Genomic DNA, 18,291 nt, shown 5'->3' on the forward strand with positions numbered 1-18,291 from the left:
TGCAGTCAGGCACACCCTCTTCTGGGTTTGAGGAAGTAAGCTGCACAGTAGTTAAAGGGAATTTGGCTAATTTGACACATCAAAGTCTGTTTACAGGTATTGGGGAGGATTACTACATATGTGAAAAACCTGCTCCAGAGGCAGCTACACAAAGTCTGATAAATTTGCCTCAAGTTATGTCTTGGCAATGCCTGAAAACTTTGACAATGTTTGAAACTGAGAAAACCTCTGTGGCTCGCTCCTCATCTCTGCTTGAGATTAGCAGCTCGAGGCTACATTAGCTGCTACTAGCATAACACACCCGACTCTGCACAATCGAGTGAATCAAGTTGAGTTGCGTTGTGAAAACTGCATGGAATAAGAAAGACAACATCTCTGGTTCTGATGCATTTATTTATGTTTTGTTTTTCAAAAATGTTCTTTGTGAGTCAGAAAAGCGCATTTCTAAAGCGGCGGAGACTCTTAAGTTAGAAAAGGTGGGGTCTTCAGAGAAGGCAAGAAAAACAAAGGATATTTATAAGGAATTTGGTAGATATGTATCTACTGTATTTATTAGTTCTTGTTGAGAATATAAGTTTAAAGTGCAGTGAACATTTCCAAAGTAGAGCTGGATTGGAGCTGAGAGCTGAATGTAGCAGGCTAGCACTTCCTCTCTTGGTGTCATGTTATATTTTGTTGTATATTATTGTCTTTGTAAGTCTAATTGACTATTTCAAATCACTTAAACATTGATATTGAGTTGTTTTAAGTGATGAAAGCACTCTTTCAAGTTCTGAAGAGTAGTGGTCAGTTTCCACACATTTGCGAGGTAATAGTTGTTTACAGTATGTAATCGCTGCTATGAATGTGCTCTGTGTTCTAACATTTATCTCACATTCACCTGCACAATAGTAATTAACTAAATACATCAATTTAATTCAAATTAACTTCTGGTTAATACAGGACAACAAGCAATTTAAGTCAGCAACTTAATTAATATAAATATTCAGAATGTGGATTTGTTTCTCCTCCAGATTTGAAAGTTGTAGCTTAAATAACTCAAACTCTGAATTATTCAAATGATTAAATAGTTAAAAAAAATGTTAAGTGTTACTATGGTTGAGTAATATGGATATCTGTCTTTTAGTTTTGTAAGGTACTTTGTTAACTGGAATCCACAAATACAAAGACACATCGGAAGTGCATCAAGCAAAATATAGAAAATGTAACCAGATGGTGTTAACTGATAAACACATCTTGTGATAAGAAACTGACAAGTTGTTAAGTCACTCTCATTTTGAACTACCCCTTCATTTAGCTGTCTCACTTCTCCCCTGTTTCAGTATAACAGAAAAAGAAAAAAATTGTGAACAACACACGCTGCTTTAAAAAGATGTTCCTCTTTTTCTGCTAACTCGCTTTATTAAGAAATCAAATCTCAGAAGCAAAAACTCCATACATTGTAGTTGCAGGCAATTCTGAGATATAATAATGTAATTAGTAATGAAATGACTACATGTTATCTCCATCTACAAATTCCCCCAATGAAGTAACTTTAATGTAAGAGTAAGCAGGACAACACAAACTGTTCATATTCATATGAACACCCTGTAATAAATAAAGGTAATAATGTAGTCTTAAAAAATCTACTGCAAATGATAAAACAATATTGCAAGAATGGAATCTCATGCCTAAGAAAAAGCAGAAGTGTTTATGTAATGGAAACAAATTCATGCTTACTGTGAACTTCTCAAGAGACCAGACATTACATGCAAACTTATCTTTGGTCTTCTAGAGAGCTGAGGGAAGAGGTGTGGCCAAATATGAGATTAAGTCCCAACATGCACAGCACAAAACCTTTCATCAACCAATGTAAGAGCACACTGTGCACTGTGAGTTTTCAGTGTTTTAACAATTAATTAAATGTAAATATGCTTATAAATTAGAAAAGAGTAAAAATAAGGATGTATTACATGATGTAAAGATTAAAAAAGAGGATAAATCAGGGACTACTTGAAAATATATATATTTAAAGAAAATATTTAACATAATACAAAACTAGTCTATAAAAATTTGTCACAGCGTGATTCAAATGATGCACCTGAATGTTTGAGCTCCTTTGACAGGTTTTCATACTGATGCCAGTCATAACCCAGGAGTACATTAAAAATGATGAATAATAATAATATCTGTGAACTTTGATGGCTTGTATTCTTGTCATTGAAAATCTCATGAAATAAAGATAAGAGACCTTTAGGCATCTTAACAAAAACCTCCTCCATCTGCCTTCAGCAGTCTTTGTAAAAATGCTGAACACTGCATATCACCTGCTGTTACGGACCTTAGCGTACACACATTCATCTTCTTTTGGTTGAACAGTTTTCCGAGGTCGCCCTGAAAACTTGACTTGGCCGTACTCCACCTCCATCTCTGTAGTTTGCTGAGGTCGCCCTGAAAACTTGACTTGGCCGTACTCCACCTCCATCTCTGCCTTCTGATGCATCTGCCTCCCCGGCCGCTGCACGATGTTGACATCAGCATAGGTCAATTCTTGGTCATCTTCTTCTGTAGAGTAAAGGGAGGAACACATTAAACACTGCATGACTACACATACTCAGTGCTTACAATGGATTTTTAAGGAAATTCTTTGACATTTTGGGGAGTAGACTTGAAAAGACTAATAGCATTCTCCTGTTTGTACATTAAATATGAAGCGATAGCCAGGAGACGGTTAGCTTAGCTTAGCACAAAGACTGGAAACAGCTAGTCTGACTCTGTCAAAAAGGTTAAAAATCCTCCCACCTCTAAAGTTCACTAATTAACAAGATATAACATGAATCACTGAACTTTAGAGGTGCTGGTAGGCAGATTTTTACACCTTCATATGGAGCCAGGCTGGCTGTTTCCCTGTTTCCAGTTTTTGTGCTAATCTAAGCTAACTTGCTGCTAACTTCATATTTAAAGAACAGTGGAAACGATCCTCTTATCTAACTCTGCAAGAAAGCAAATTAGTGTATTTCCCAAAATGTCAAACTATTCCTTTAATCTATAAGTAGACAAAAACAATGATATTTTAATGCAGTGATGAAAAAAGAAACTTTATACCTTTAGGTTTGTTGTTTTGCTTTTTCCTGTGACTACAGACGACTGCCACCCCGACCATTAACAGAATTACCAGTGCTGAGAGGACACCAGCTAGAACTGGCAAATTCTTCTCTGTTTTAGTAATAAAAGACACAAGAGAAACACAGATCTTTCAGTAACCATGTTCTTAATGAAAGGTGTTTTTATGCACACATACATGGGACAAAAAGAGAAAAAGACATGAATGAATCCACCGCAGCAGAGTTGGTTTTCACTTACTAATGTGACTGTACCATGGGTCATCATTGCTGGAGTTGGTCACAGTTTGATTTGAGGGTTTAATTGACACTATGATGCCAGTCTCCTTACCCGTAGTGTCTGTGATCATGGTAGGGGTTGTTGGATCAATACACAGGGTGTTATTGGCTGAAAACACCCACTGTGATATGTTTGTCCCATTGGATAAGGTGCAGTTGATGAATATGAAACCTACGGACAAACAAACAGATCAACTGTGACTAATGTACAGTGTAATTATCAATTATCAAGCTGATTTCTAGTTATTTTCTATCTTACCACAGGTAGATATCTTCTCTTCTTTTGAGACACTACTGATGTGATTCCTGACAGAGCAGACCAGTCGTCCTGAGACGTCTTGTTTCAGAGTGATGTTGTTGGTCTCTTTATTTCCAGAGAGGAGCTGAATGTCTGTCAGTGTGTGTCCATCCAGAGTCCAGCTGTACTGAGGACTGTCCGCTCCCTCAGAGGAGCAGGACACCCTCATCTCTCCCTGGGACAGACACTCAGAGTCCAGGCGGACAGAGGACACAGGAGCTGAGAGAAACACACTCACATGACTTTTTAATGTGGCCTTAAACATATTCAGTGTTTACAATGTAAATTTATATACAGAAGTACAGAATAAAATGATTCAGGAAATGCAACGCTACACTGTAGTTATGTGGCAGACTTTGAGTATTTCATGTGAAATGTTTGTTTGCAAAGGTAAAATGTAGAAGTAGTATTTGTATAGTAGTATGTGTATTTGTTGAAGTGTATTTACTTGGTTTAATTTTACAAAGTCATTTGTATTTTATTTATTAATTAACCTATAATTCAAATGATAAAGCTGTTTATTATTATGAATAATACAAATTAAATTGTGAGATTAATAATAGCAAAAGTAGTTATTTACCTTGAATAGACAACTGAAGAGTCCACTGTCCTGAATCACGTCCATTTGAATCAAAGATTATAAGGGTATATTCAGCACCATCAGTCCTGATCAGATTATTTATCCTAAATGTTCCATTACTGGGAGTAAAAATGGATCTGTCCTTCATCTCATTAGACACAATCTTATCCTTTCTCCCATGAAGTATTGCTGTTGTTTTGTTTTTATTCCATTGGTATTTAAATATTTCTGAGGCGCTGTCCATCAGCTGGAGCACCACAGTTCCTCCCAGAGCTCCATAACACTGAGTTCTATTCTGTCTGCCATCACAGTAGGTTTCAATACCTGGAAAATAGAAAAATACATTTTTAAAAATGTTATTATTACAATTGTGGTCATTCCATTTCTACTAAATTAATGATTGTGACAATGTTTTATGCAGGTGCAAATATTCATGTTTTAAAATAGAAACAACTCCGTCTCTCTCAGAGCACAGTTAGCATTACACGGACCTGTCAGTTAATAGTAATATTTAGTCACATTTAGTCATTTAGATTAGTCTAGTTTTAGTAAATTAACCTCAAACATTCATTACAAACTCATAATATGTTTTTCACATCCACAGAAATTTATTTTTGGAGATATGAACTTTTCCAAAAATACGAAATTATATGTTTTCGGGGAATTTGTATTAAATAATGCACAACACATCTTAAGTTTAAGTCTTAGTAATTTCTATGGTGCTTCCGATTAAAAAAACATACTGTTTTTATAAGCATGATATTACTGAGTGTTTTTTCTTTGTTTGTTTGTTGTTTATTTTAGCTATTTACTTAAATATCTGAACTCTCAGTGAAGAAGTGTGTTTATCCTAAAAGTTTAATTTAATAGATTCACCTGTAGTAGATAATAACTGTAATTTTTACTGTACATGCACATGGATGTGGAATTGATATCCAGATTTGCTATTGCTCTAAGAAACAACTTTTTGTGACATTTTTTAAAAGCCTGATGAACCAAAGAGAAACAGAAACATCAGTTTCAAACTGCTGCATTTGTCAATTGATTCTTAGAACTGGATTTATCCATAAAAGTGATCATACTTGATCCTACAGCTGCATAAAAAGTCATAGTTTCACAACATGTTATTCATATAATGTTAAATAAATATTATTATGTCAAATAGTGAAACAGCTCACCATGAGAGACTCCGAGCAGCATCACCAACAGTCCAACCACAGCTTCCATGTCTCCTCACTGTTCAGCCTCTGTTGACCCAGTCAGCAGCTTTCAGACAAACTTCTCTACTTTATTGAATAGAAAACATGAACATCCTACACTGAACAGCCTGAAATACAGTCCTGTATGTGATCGGCTTCAGAGGAGAACGTGTGGAAACTTTGACCAAGCAGAGCGTCGTTTCTATTCATCTTTTTATAGACAGAGAGGGGAAAAGGAAGTGGTTCTCGATGTTACTTCTCTTTTTAACCTCCAACATGACAGAGAGCCTTCATATGTGTGATGGACTCAATGGGAGAAAAGGAAACATCCCTCCTTCACACTGAAAGAGGATTTGAGACTGACAGTGTCATTTGTCATCTCTCTGTCTCACCATTGTGACAAAATAAGCATTTATATGATATATTGTGTGTCATCTCTAAATCAAATGATAACAAGTCAAATTTAACTGAAACTTGCTTTCCCAACCTTTCAAACTGCCCTGAATCCACTGACAGGTCATTACTATAACAGCATGTTGAGCTCATAAAAACACAACAAACTGTATTTTAAATTCAGATTAATCATTAAAGTCTCCAGTCATGAAAAAGGCATAGTGCAATATATGCAAAGTGCAAGACAAATATTGTATCTGAGTGATGGAGAATAATATTCAGTTCAACTTAAAAGCTTCATAAGAGGAAATTTCAGGTAAACACTGAAGGTTAAACAGTTAAATATTATGTTAACTGAAAATGAAGGATTGTGAACAACTTAAACACCATTTAGTAATTTTTATCAGTGTGAGGATTTGAGTTTTTATCTTGTGATTTTGAACATTTTGCAGCAATAATGCAATAATTATTACTTTTTTAAACATCATCCTCTAGATACAGTGGCAGAACAGCATATTGTATAGCTTTAGACTTTTTTATTGACCATTTAATTCCCTTGTGTCCTTTACTTGTTGCCTTTATTTTAATAAAGGGTATTTGCAATACTGTCCTTATAAGACCACATAAAATGTTTAATCTCTAAACCAATCTACAGCCACAAGAACGTTGTTATGTCTATTGGCAAATGGAGCTTAGCATAAGTTCAAGCAGGAAGACTATTTATCACTCATTCATTCATTCTCTCTCTCTCTCTCTCTCTCACCGTTTCTCCTGCTCTTGTATCAGCTGATTAGGTGGATTACTTTTAATTAACAAATCAGATTCCGCCACAATTTCTATCAGCCTATCACGTCTTAGCTGACAAACTTGAAATCTGTTCTTCTCTCTGTCGTTGTCATTTCAGGGCGAATCATCACGACCCTCCGCCGCCCCTTTCACCTTCACTTCATCATGTCAGCGCCAGATCCGAGATCACCAGAAGCCCGCTCCTCTCCTCATCATCCAGATCCCAATATTCCCATATTCATCACCACCACCAGTGTCTACAGTCCATCGGGGATATCCTCTTCTACTCACGCCTTAACTTCCCTCCTTATGAACATGATGACATCATGATGGCGTCTAATCGCCAAAGAGTTTTCACATTTTCATCTCATTTTGCATGTTCAATAAAGTCATTGTCACTTAAAAAAATGAAGTCTCCTCTGATTGAAATGACCTCATTTTATGTCCATGAACTACTGAAAAATAAGGTTAAAAAAGCAACAATATGCCATAATTCCTAAATTCATTGACAAACTGAACAATGCATTTTTCTGCCATCAAACTGGGATTTGGTGATGACAACCGTTCAACATCTTGACTATTTATTTATAGTTATGGGGAAATTGATTAGAAGACAATTTAGCACAAGCGAGTCTTTGGATTATTAAAACTGTCAAACCAAACTTCCCCTTAAGACATTTCTGTTTATATAACAGTTGGTGTGAGTGATGGTTGTGGCTGTTGTCATTCACTACCTGGCAAAGAAAGAAGATTATTCAAATCTACTGATTATTTCAGTTTCTCATTTGTTACAGAAAAACACGCAGCAAGGTGCAAAAATAATGACATGCACTATGCTGTTGACCAGTGTAATGGGTTGGAAATGCCACATGTTAAGTTTTTATGTAAACAGACACCCCCTAATTTTTTATTAATTATTTGAACTAATCTAACTCTGTTTATACAGTTTTGACGTCAGGTCAATACTCAAAGATGTCAGTAGGCAGTGCTCTAATGCCACTGTGGATACCTGAGGGAGGTCACTTGTATCTGCTCTGCTCGTGCGCAGCTCAATATTAAATGAGCATCGGCTAGAGCAAGACGCTAACTTTGGCTCTCTCCCTTATTAATCCACAGGTATGTTAAAACTTGCTTTTCTATGATTAGCTCTGTTTACTAACTAATGTAAATGCATTGCAAATCGTTCTCTGAAGTTGTGACATGGTTTAGAGATGTATTTGGAACGTATTTTTGTTGCTGTATGTTTCGTGGGCGCCGCCATTGATAATAGTTACCTCCGTGAATTTCGGTTTTCTACTATTTTGTCAGTGAAAGTTACAGACCTTTGCATGTGGTAACATATGAAAATGTGTTTAAAAGATTGTTTTAGAGTATAAGCCAGTCAGTCGCGAGTTAATGGTAAATAGAGATGCTATATTCAAACCAGTTTCACTTCCGGTCGCTCGTTAAGAGGGCAGAGTCGCGCCATTTTGTTAAGAGGTTAAGTACACGTGCAAAGGAGTGTTATGCTAATGTTGCTGAAAGGTTCTGTGTACGTCATATCAGTGTAGGATGAGTGTAACTGTGGTGTATGTGTTAAAATAGGAGTGATTGTAGTAATGTCAGTAAAGTAAATGTGTGTTTTGGGTGATATAATTTTTGTACTATTATATTTTATACATATATATATATATATATATATATATATATCTTAGATTATATTTTATACATATATGACATTATATTGTAGGTAAGCCTATTCTTATTTATTTAGAAATGTAAGTCATGTTTTAAATTTATGTGAAGTTATTTTTCTTTAGACAAAATGTTTTATTTTGTTTATTGTGAATTTGGTTTCAACATTTATTTTATTTTTGTAACATGTTTTGGTGTGAATGTAAAATATGAACCTTGTAGCTGTAGGTTTCAGGAAACTGACGTAACTGAGAAATATATACAGTTTTATACTGTTGTGTCAATATTAAATGAGCATCGGCTATAGCAAGACGCTAACTTTGGCTCTCTCCCTTATTAATCCACAGTCCACAGACCATGTTTTTATCGGCTACACAGTGCACCCTTGCCTGTGTAACCTTTGCTGCCGGTCCAGATTTCCCCGAGGTCTGGCACCAGTAACACCAGCAGTGGTGTCACAACATTTCTCTGTTATGTTCCTGGTGTGGGAGCAAAGTTACGTTTATGTATGTTTAGTTCGGTAAATAAGTGGAGTCAGTAATTTGTTAAACAGTTTATGTAAATTGAGAAACATAAGTGATTGTTATGTATAAGTCATTGAATAAGTTAATTAATAGTAATTTGTTAAAGTTCAGCTAATAATCATTTGATGAAGTGATGTTGATGTTAGCATGATATTTTGTAAAGGCTGCATTATTTAAGCTTCCTGTTAAAACAGTGAAGTAGGTTACTGTCGCTTTAAGAGATATAGGTCCCTTGTGTTTTACTGGGGTGAACCTGTGGTTTTGAAAAGTTGAGACTCAAGGAAGGACCGAGCCACATAGTTTTCTAACTGTAGTACAGTTTGCTGATTAGGAGAACTTGGCTTTGAATACTCCTGTAAGAAGATACTACAAACTGCAGAATAAATACTTGTTTTATCCTTTTTTACATCAGAGTCTGGTGGAAGTTTTTCCTCCTCAAGCTAATGTACACGAGTTAGGCCCTTGTTGAGCTTCAACCAGCCACACCTGGTGTGAAGCTCACGTTTGTCACATCATCATCATCATCATCATCATCTCTCTCTCTGATCTCATTAGATTATGTCTCCCTACACTGGTAAAATGCAAATGTCAAGTAATACTTAAAGACTTCTGACATTGCACTCACAGCAATAAACATACATACAGTATTTTACACCCAATATTAGAAGGTCATAGAGTTTCAGTAAATTATAATAACTGTATGATGTAGAGTAATGTATTGCTCAGTATGCTCTACTGATCATTATTTTACCTTAAACTGAAGCATGTAAACATTTTATCTATTTTTGCTGGTCTCAGCAGAGTTTTGTGAATCTGAACTGTCCATAAATAATGGTGACGCCTCTGTAAACTAGCAGAGGGAAACCTCACACCTACTTATACTAGTGATGAGACTGGAGGGTTTATTCAGTACTCAGCAGGTATTAAAGGTACAATCTGTGATAAAAATGTCAACAAAAGGGCAGCTCACCCACATTTAAAACACAAAACTGATTTAACTGATACGTTGTTATATTTTAAATTCTGAACACACACAAATATAAATGATGTCACTCTTTTCTGAATTAAACACTTCAGTCATATATGTTCACATGCCAACATTTTATATGTGATAGATTCACATTTTGGGCTTTAATACAAACAATTTTGTCAATAAAAAGCTTTGAATACAAAACTGCAATTTTTTACAATATATGTAGCTACTAAATTCAACATACCTATACAAAAGTGAAAACCATGTATCTCCAAAATATCAACCTTTGACAGTGCATATTTTAATAATCCAGTGTGTTTAAATTGGTTTAATTTAAGAAGTAAGAAAATGTTTTAGATAAACTGAAGGATTAAAGGTGCTGTAAGCATTTTTTTGTTGTTGTTAAAATAAGTGTTAAATAGCTCTACACTGTGATTGCCATCACTGATATAGAGTGTTTGGTCAATAACATGGATCTCCCAGTCCCTCCGCTCTGAAGGAAACAGAAAATAATTTTTTTGGTATCCTGTTTTCACTTTATCCAATCAGGACAGAGAACTCCACAAAGAGGTGGTCTTCTCTGAGCGTTCACAGGCAGGCAGCAGAATTTAAGTGTGACTGACCATGGCAGAACAGGTGAAACAACCAGTTCCAGCATTTTCAGGAACAGCTCACACAACCAAATACACCAAGCAAAAGAAGACAACTGAGGAAAAGAAAGAAGAAAAGAAAGAAGAAAAGAAAGCAGCCAGGAAAAAAAAAGAGACAGGAGTCATACAAGACCTACATTTATGTCAGTGGGGCCTTTGATTGCTGGAAAATCTTGAAAGCAATGCACAGCTAGCCGTACTGCTTCTGCACAGGTAAGCTATGGATATTTGTTAGTCAGCTGCGCTTTCTTACTGCTGTGACTAATATTGTAAGGTGCTGTGGTGAAGACGGCTGTGCGTTCATGTGATTACGTGGGGACGAGGGAGGGAAGTGCTAACTGCAAGAACAGACAGGAAGTTAAACAGAATGACAATATGGCTAACAGCCCCTTTAAGTGTTTTTAATCCCTCTGTTTGTCTAAAAATTTTAAAATCACCAAATCTGGAGATACAAGGTTTTAGCTGGACAGTGAGGATATGGAAATCTACAGTACAATAATTTCCAAATAGCATCAAAATGAGTTTCAGTAATAAAATGATAAAATAAGCTCTATTACCAATGTGACATTTTCCTTTAACATAAATCGACACATTTAGCTCATTTAGACCTAAATGTGTCTTTGATTGTAACTGTAATTCACTTCAGCAGTAATGAAAGAAAAAAGTTTTGTACATTATCAACAGACAGTATCAACTGTAATGTTTCCTCTGTTCTATGATCACAGGCAGAGCCGTGGGGATCTGTAGGCTTTACCACTCTCTAAAGGCAGCAGCACACTGATGATTTCACAACAGGTCTGTTTACTTTTTAAATCTTTAGAAAATATGCACTGAGCCCATCTTTTGCACTGTGATAAATGCAGGAAACACTCACCAAGACTTTTTTCTAAAGGTACTCACAGCGAGCTGCTGAGCTGTGAACACAGTGGCAGAAGAAGTTTTGTAAAGAATAAAAACAGGAGAGAGATTTCACAGTAAATCCTGTCATTTTTATACCTATAAAGACATATGGCCAATCACTGCAGAAGGTGAAAACCATCCTGATGGTTTCACAAAGTTAACATTCAGATGCAGAACTTCACAATTCAACCATTGAGAAGGAGTTCTCTGGATGGTCCTTTATTCGTGGTCTGCTGGAGGTTTCAACTTTGTTGTATTTCTTCTTCTTCCAAGCAAAATAGATGGCAATCCCAACCAACAGAGAAAGTACAACAGCTGCTCGCAAACCGCATACAAGCAGCGAATTATCTGTTCAGATACAGAGACACAAAAATCACGTCAGGTTTGCACTGTGACAGCAAAGTTAATTTTCAATTACCAAAGTACAACAGACGGTACTGGTCTGTGTGATAAGAGTGGAGCGTTTAATGGACACTATAATGTTAGTTAGTTTTCACTTATTAATGTACCATGATTCATCTCTGCTGGAGTTGGTCACAGTTTGATTGTAGAGTGTGATATTAGTGGAGGGTTTTATTGACACAATGATGCCAGTCTCCTTACCCGTAGTGTCTGTGATCATAGTAGGGGTTGTTGTTAGATCAATACACAGGGTGTTAGTGGCTGAAAACACCCACTGTGATATGTTTGTCCCATCGGGTAAGGTGCAGTTGATGAATATGAAACCTACGGGCAAACAAACAGATCAACTGTGACTAAAGTACAGTGTAATTATCAATTATCAAGCTGATTTCTAGTTATTTTCTATCTTACCACAGGTAGATATCTTCTCTTCTTTCGAGACATTACTGACGTGATTCCTGACAGAGCAGACCAGTCGTCCTGAGACGTCTTGTTTCAGAGTGATGTTGTTGGTCTCTTTATTTCCAGAGAGGAGCTGAGCATCTGTCAGTGTGTGTCCATCCAGAGTCCAGCTGTACTGAGGACTGTCCCCTCCCTCAGAGGAGCAGGACACCCTCATCTCTCCCTGGGACAGACACCCAGTGTCCAGCCGGACAGAGGACACAGGAGCTGAGAGAAACACACTCACATGACTTTTTAATGTGGCCTTAAACATATTCAGTGTTTACAATGTAAATTCATATACAGAAGCACAGAATTAAATGATTCAGGAAATGCAACGCTACACTGTAGTTATGTGGCAGACTTTGAGTATTTCATGTGAAATGTTTGTTAGCAAAGGTAAAATGTTGAAATAGTATTTGTATAGTAGTATGTGTATTTGTGTGAATTTACCTAGTTAATTTTCCAAAGTCATTTGTATTTTATTTATTAATTAACCTATAATTCAAATGATAAAGCTGTTGGTTTATTATGAATAATACAAATTAAATTGTAAGATTAATAATAGCAAAAGTAGTTATTTACCTTGAATAGACAACTGAAGAGTCCGCTGTCCTGATTCACGTCCATTTGAATCAAAGATTTTAAGGGTATATTCAGCACCATCAGTCCTGATCAGGTTATTTATCCTAAATGTTCCATTACTGGGAGTAAAAATGGATCTGTCCTTCATCTCATTAGACACAATCTTATCCTTTCTCCCATGAAGTATTGCTGTTGTTTTGTTTTTATTCCATTGGTATTTAAATATTTCTGAGGCGCTGTCCATCAGCTGGAGCACCACAGTTCCTCCCAGAGCTCCATAACACTGAGTTCTATTCTGTCTGCCATCACAGTAGGTTTCAACACCTGGAAAATAGAAAAATAGTTTAAAAAAAATTTATTATCACAATTGTGGTCATTCCGTTTCTACTAAATTAATGACTGTGACAATGTTTTATGCAGGTGCAAATATTCATGTTTTAAAACAGAAACAACTCTGTCTCTCTCAGAGCACAGTTAGCATTACACGGACCTGTCAGCTAATAGTAATATTTAGTCACATTTAGTCATTTAGATCAGTCTAGTTTTAGTAAATTAACCTATTTTTGGAGATATGAACTTTTCCAATTTGTATAAAATAATGCACAACACATCTTAAGTTTAAGTCTTAGTAATTTCTATGGTGCTTCCAATTAAAAAAACATACTGTTTTTATAAGCATGATATAACTGAGTGCATTTTGTTTATTTGTTTGTCATTTATTTTAGCTATTTACTTAAATATCTGAACTCTCAGTGAAGAAGTGCGTTTATCCTAAAAGTTTAATTTAATAGATTCACCTGTAGTAGATAATAACTGCAATTTTTACTGTACATGCACATGGAAGTAGAATTGATATCCAGATTTGCTATTTCTCTAAGAAACAACTTTTTGTGACATTTTTTAAAAGCCTGATGGACCAAAGAGAAACAGAAACATCAGTTTCAAACTGCCGCAGTTGTCAATTGATTATTAGAACTGGATTTATCTATAAAAGTGATCAGACTTGATCCTACAGCTGCATAAAAAGTCATAGATTCACAACATGTTATTCACATAACGTTAAATCCAATATTAATGTGTCAAATAGTGAAACAGCTCACCATGAGAGACTCCGAGCAGCATCACCAACAGTCCAACCACAGCTTCCATGTCTCCTCACTGTTCAGCCTCTGTTGACCCAGTCAGCTGCTTTCAGACAAACTTCTCTACTTTATTGAATGGAAAACATGAACATCCTACACTGAACAGCCTGAAATACAGTCCTGTATGTGATCGGCTTCAGAGGAGAATGTGTGGGAACTTTGACCAAGCAGAGCGTTGTTTTATGTTCATCTTTTTATAAGCAGAGCGGGAAAAAGGAAGTGGTTCTTGGTGTTACTTCTCTTTTTAACCTGCAACATGACAGAGAGCCTTCACATGAATCCACTGACAGGTCATTATTATAACAGCATGTTGAGCTCATAAAAACACAACAAACTGTATTTTAAATTCAGGTTAATCATTAAAGTCTCCAGTCATGAAAAAGGCATAGTGCAATATATGCAAAGTGCAAGACATATATTGTATCTGAGTGATGGAGAATAATATTCAGTTCGACTTAAAAGCTTCATAAGAAGAAATTTCAGGTAAACATTGAAGATTAAACAGTTAAATATTATGTTAACTGAAAGTGAGGGATTGTAATCAACTTAAACACCATTTAGTCATTTCTATCAGTGTGAGGATTTGAGTTTTTATCTTGTGATTTTGAACACTTTGCAGCAATAATGCAATAATTATTACTTTTTTAAACATCATCCTCTAGTTATAGTGGCAGAACAACATGTCGTACAGATTTGAACTTTCTTTATCAACCATTTAATTTATTTGTGTCCTTTAATTGTTGCCTTTATTTTAGTAAAGGCTATTTGCAATAATATCCTTATAAGACCACATAAAATGCTTAATCTCTAAACCAATCTACAGCCACAAGAACGTTGTTATGTCTATTGTCAAATGACTTCATCTCTTGTCCATGAACTACTGAAAAATAAGGTAAAAAAAGCAACAATATGCCATAATTCCTAAATTCATTGACAAATTGAACAACGCATTTTTCTGCCATCAAACTGGGATTTGGTGATGACAACCGTTCAACATCTTAACTATTTATTTATACTTATGGGGAAATTGAGTAGAAAACAGTTTAGCACAAGCGAGTCTTTGGATTATTAAAACTGTCAAACCAAACTTCGCTTTAAGACATTTCTGTTTATATAACAGCTGGTGTGAGTGATGGTTGTAGCTGTTGTCATTCACTACATGGCAAAGAAAGAAGATTATTCAACTCTACTGATTATTTCAGTTCCTCATTTGTTACAGAAAAATACGCAGCAAGGTGCAAAAATAATGACATTCACACTGTGCAGCACTATGCTGTTGACCAGCAGTGATGTCACAACATTTGTCCGTTACGTTCCTGGTGTCAAGCTCAACTTTGTCACATCATCCTCTCTCTCTCTCCTGACATTGCACTCACAGCAATAAACATACATACAGTATTTTACACCCAATATTAGAAGATCAGAGAGTTTCAGTAAAGTATAATAACTCTATGATATAGAGTAATGTATTGCTCAGTATGCTCTAGTGATCATTATTTGAACTTAAACTGAAGCATGTGAACATTTGATCTATTTTTGCTGGTCTCAGCAGAGTTTTATGAATCTGAACTGTCCATAAATAATGGTGACGCCTCTGTAAACCAGCAGAGGGAAACCTCACACCTACTTATACTAGTGATGAGACTGGAGGGTTTATTCAGTTCTCAGCAGGCATTAAAGGTACAATCCATGATAAAAATGTCAACAAAAGGGCAGCTCACCCACATTCAAAATACAAAACTGATTAAACTCATTAATTGTTTCTAAATTTATAACAGCACTAGAAAGCAACTACGTTAAAGCTCTTACTGTTTAATGCTTTGAAAGGTTTGTTTACATCAGTAATGTGTGTAAACATGGGAGCAAATCAGAGGGGTGTTCCATCAACGCAGCTAAAGAAAGCTGCGCGTACTTGATATAGCCTGGATTCAATTAACGTCAACTTTCACTTAAGCCTCAACCCGTTCCACTAACATGATTCAGCCGTGTCTAGTCAAAGCTAAATCTAGCCAGACTTGAACAATCATCATGTGTGCGTGTGCACGGGGTACATAAGCAGCCCCGAACAGTCGAGTGTTGAAAAGACGATGCTATGTTGCAAAAAGAGGGGAAAACGAGAGCGGTGTTCTTTTCAGCAGTGGAACAAACCCTGCTGATGAAATTATAGAAATTATATGAAGAATATAAAGACGTCATCACTGAAAAGGGCAAAACTGTTGCAATCAACAAGGCGGAGATGGCTTGGCAAACATTTGCAGACAGATTAAATGCATAAATTATACAAGCCTACTTATTGTTTCATTTGTATTTATTAATAAATGAACATTCAGATCACTAGATACTTTAAGACTGTGGCTATATAATCAGTAGGCTAGATAACATCAGATATATGTTTAAAACAATGGTATAGGCTATCTTAGGAGAACCGACATAACTACAATGCATTTACTGTTATTTGGTCAGTTTGGTGTAGTGTGTGAAGCTTCTCTGACCTTGTAACCCTTGACCTATATTCATTCTTCACTGTTGCATCTCAACAGGAACAATCTGAATAGCCAAAACAGAACCGGGCAACAAGTCAAAATACAATACAAAAACATTTTCCAGAGTGGTAAGTAGCGTATAATGCAATGTGAAATGTATTTGTTAACATACTTGTTGAGCTGTGAATATATACCTTTGTAGCCACCCAAAAAAACGATGGAAGCCAATGCTACTGGTGGGGGACCTCTGCCAGAGGACCTCACACCTGCAGAGGAGCTGGTGTTGAGCCGCAACAAGGGGCGACCACTAATTGAGGGGACTCCTCAGAAGTCATTCCCCAAGGAGCTCGGGGGACACGTGTACAAGGTATTGTCTGCTACTTTTCCTCCACAGGTATTAGTCTCTCAGTGATAATAACTAACAGTTGGCCTATATCTTTCAGTGAGTGGGGACACGATTTGCCTGCTGGATCCCCCAACTCAAGATGCTGAAGGCCTGACCCATGTGTGAATATGTCTTATCTTTGTCAAAACACTGCATTTTATGTAAATCTGTCTCCTTTCACTTTGACAACTGCAGTGTTCATCTATCTGCAGGGAGATGGCGCCAGCACATCTAGTACCCTTGAAGATGAGGACACAAAGAGCCTTTTTCAAACTAACTCCCACACCCTCTCCCTACCTACTTCCACTCCATTTGCATGTTCATGTGGAGGGTCTGCCATATTAAGTGTCATCCCAAACCAACTAGCGGGGAGTGGAAGTGGGTTATAAATTCCTCCAACAGTGAGCCTGCATCGATGCTGACTTACTGAGCATGTGCAACATCTGTTGTGTTCGTCATAGAAGATGCTTCATACAAATGGAAGTTCCGTGCGACAACCTGTAAACACATTTAATCTTAAACTGCTCAAACTAAGATGGACATTTAATATTGTCATACAGACGTTAACAATGTAAAGGTTATATTGTATTTAGGATCAAATATAGCTGTCTCTAGAGTAGAAAATGTTGTGTTCATTTGACTGTAAAATGTTGTATATTTACAGGGACTGTTGCAAAAACAAAGCAGCTCATACACATCAGAGTGAAAAATGAAAACATGTTCACCAGAAAAAGAAATGCCACCAAAGAAGCTTGGGAGTAAGTTTTATTTGTCTCTATAGGCTTAGGCCTACTGTGGAGTGAATGCCACCTCACTGCCCACACTGTTATAAGTTTATGTAGCCTATTATTAGTGTTGTGTATAAAAGATGATGTTTCTGACCATAACAGTTTCTTCACTATCCTCTCTGACATATTGCTTAACAGGTTCATTATCAAGGAATTAGACCTTGAGGGTGTTGTGTCACCCAAACAAGTCTCAAAGAAATGGGAGAACATCAAAAAGATGTACAAGGTAAATTTGTTGTAACAGAGTGAAATGACTATTGTCTTAAATGCTGTAGTGATTTCTAATATGTGTCACTATTTGCACTAGGAACTGAGAAGGCCTCCCACTGGGTCTGGAACAGACCAGGGGGAGGAAACCCCAGCCACATGGTCATTTTATCTTGACATGCATGAGGCAATGGGGTCCAAGTCATCTGTAACTCCTCCTGTTCTCATTGCCTCATGCATGTCAAGCCCTACTATACTCCCAGGTCCCTCTCCCTTCAGAATGCCCGATTCCAGCCCCAGTGACCCCCTAACCCCATCAGATCCTGTTTCCCTCCCTAGCACATCTTCATCCTCACCTGAACCCCCCCAGCCCCCACCTGCCAAAAAGAAACGTGTGACCACTGAGCTGCTGATTGATTTTTACAGAAAGAAGCGGACAAGGAAGAAGAGCGACGCCAGCAGATTACATAACAAACAGAAAAATGAGTTTATTTGAGGAAA

The 18,291-nt window shown here is 36.6% G+C and overlaps 3 protein-coding genes across 4 annotated transcripts; 1 reads left to right on the forward strand and 2 right to left on the reverse strand.

The window, feature by feature from the left end:
- Positions 1-1,981: 1,981 nt before the first annotated feature.
- LOC121902027 lies at positions 1,982-6,277 on the reverse strand. 2 transcript variants are annotated; one of them, XM_042419193.1, is made up of 6 exons: positions 5,437-6,277; positions 4,259-4,582; positions 3,640-3,897; positions 3,433-3,552; positions 3,085-3,195; positions 1,982-2,544 (listed from the first exon to the last, which is right to left on the reverse strand). In XM_042419193.1, exons 1-6 carry the CDS (start codon positions 5,483-5,485, stop codon positions 2,303-2,305), a joined length of 1,104 nt encoding a protein of 367 aa, XP_042275127.1. In that variant the 5' UTR covers positions 5,486-6,277; the 3' UTR covers positions 1,982-2,302. The 2 variants fall into 2 exon arrangements, with proteins under 2 accessions (XP_042275127.1, XP_042275126.1); XM_042419192.1 differs by having other exon boundaries at positions 3,343-3,552.
- A 4,968-nt stretch (positions 6,278-11,245) lies between these two features.
- On the reverse strand, positions 11,246-15,284 carry LOC121902351 (T-cell surface antigen CD2-like). The gene is made up of 5 exons (XM_042419619.1): positions 13,886-15,284; positions 12,786-13,109; positions 12,171-12,428; positions 11,961-12,083; positions 11,246-11,705 (listed from the first exon to the last, which is right to left on the reverse strand). Exons 1-5 carry the CDS (start codon positions 13,932-13,934, stop codon positions 11,536-11,538), a joined length of 924 nt encoding a protein of 307 aa, XP_042275553.1. The 5' UTR covers positions 13,935-15,284; the 3' UTR covers positions 11,246-11,535.
- Positions 15,285-15,298: 14 nt separating this feature from the next.
- On the forward strand, positions 15,299-18,291 carry LOC121902354 (serine/arginine repetitive matrix protein 2-like). The gene is made up of 5 exons (XM_042419623.1): positions 15,299-16,777; positions 16,854-16,915; positions 17,008-17,553; positions 17,722-17,809; positions 17,891-18,291. Exons 3-5 carry the CDS (start codon positions 17,513-17,515, stop codon positions 18,284-18,286), a joined length of 525 nt encoding a protein of 174 aa, XP_042275557.1. The 5' UTR covers positions 15,299-16,777; positions 16,854-16,915; positions 17,008-17,512; the 3' UTR covers positions 18,287-18,291.

This window comes from Thunnus maccoyii, chromosome 8 (genome assembly GCF_910596095.1).
Source record: "Thunnus maccoyii chromosome 8, fThuMac1.1, whole genome shotgun sequence".
NCBI classification, from domain to species: Eukaryota; Metazoa; Chordata; class Actinopteri; order Scombriformes; family Scombridae; genus Thunnus; species Thunnus maccoyii.

Excerpts from the sequence above, each read along its gene's own strand:
- LOC121902027 (XM_042419192.1), bottom strand. The coding sequence starts at position 5,485 with ATGGAAGCTGTGGTTGGACTGTTGGTGATGCTGCTCGGAGTCTCTCAT. Across the intron at positions 3,553-3,639 it reads AGAGAAGATATCTACCTGTG|GTTTCATATTCATCAACTGC; the intron begins GTAAGATAGAAA and ends GTTTGTCCGTAG. Across the intron at positions 3,196-3,342 it reads CCCATGGTACAGTCACATTA|AGAAGAATTTGCCAGTTCTA; the intron begins GTAAGTGAAAAC and ends TTACTAAAACAG.
- LOC121902351 (XM_042419619.1), bottom strand. The coding sequence starts at position 13,934 with ATGGAAGCTGTGGTTGGACTGTTGGTGATGCTGCTCGGAGTCTCTCAT. Across the intron at positions 13,110-13,885 it reads GCTGCTCGGAGTCTCTCATG|GTGTTGAAACCTACTGTGAT; the intron begins GTGAGCTGTTTC and ends TCTATTTTCCAG. Across the intron at positions 12,429-12,785 it reads TCTTCAGTTGTCTATTCAAG|CTCCTGTGTCCTCTGTCCGG; the intron begins GTAAATAACTAC and ends TGTTTCTCTCAG.
- LOC121902354 (XM_042419623.1), top strand. The coding sequence starts at position 17,513 with ATGTTCACCAGAAAAAGAAATGCCACCAAAGAAGCTTGGGA. Across the intron at positions 17,554-17,721 it reads GCCACCAAAGAAGCTTGGGA|GTTCATTATCAAGGAATTAG; the intron begins GTAAGTTTTATT and ends ATTGCTTAACAG. Across the intron at positions 17,810-17,890 it reads ACATCAAAAAGATGTACAAG|GAACTGAGAAGGCCTCCCAC; the intron begins GTAAATTTGTTG and ends TATTTGCACTAG.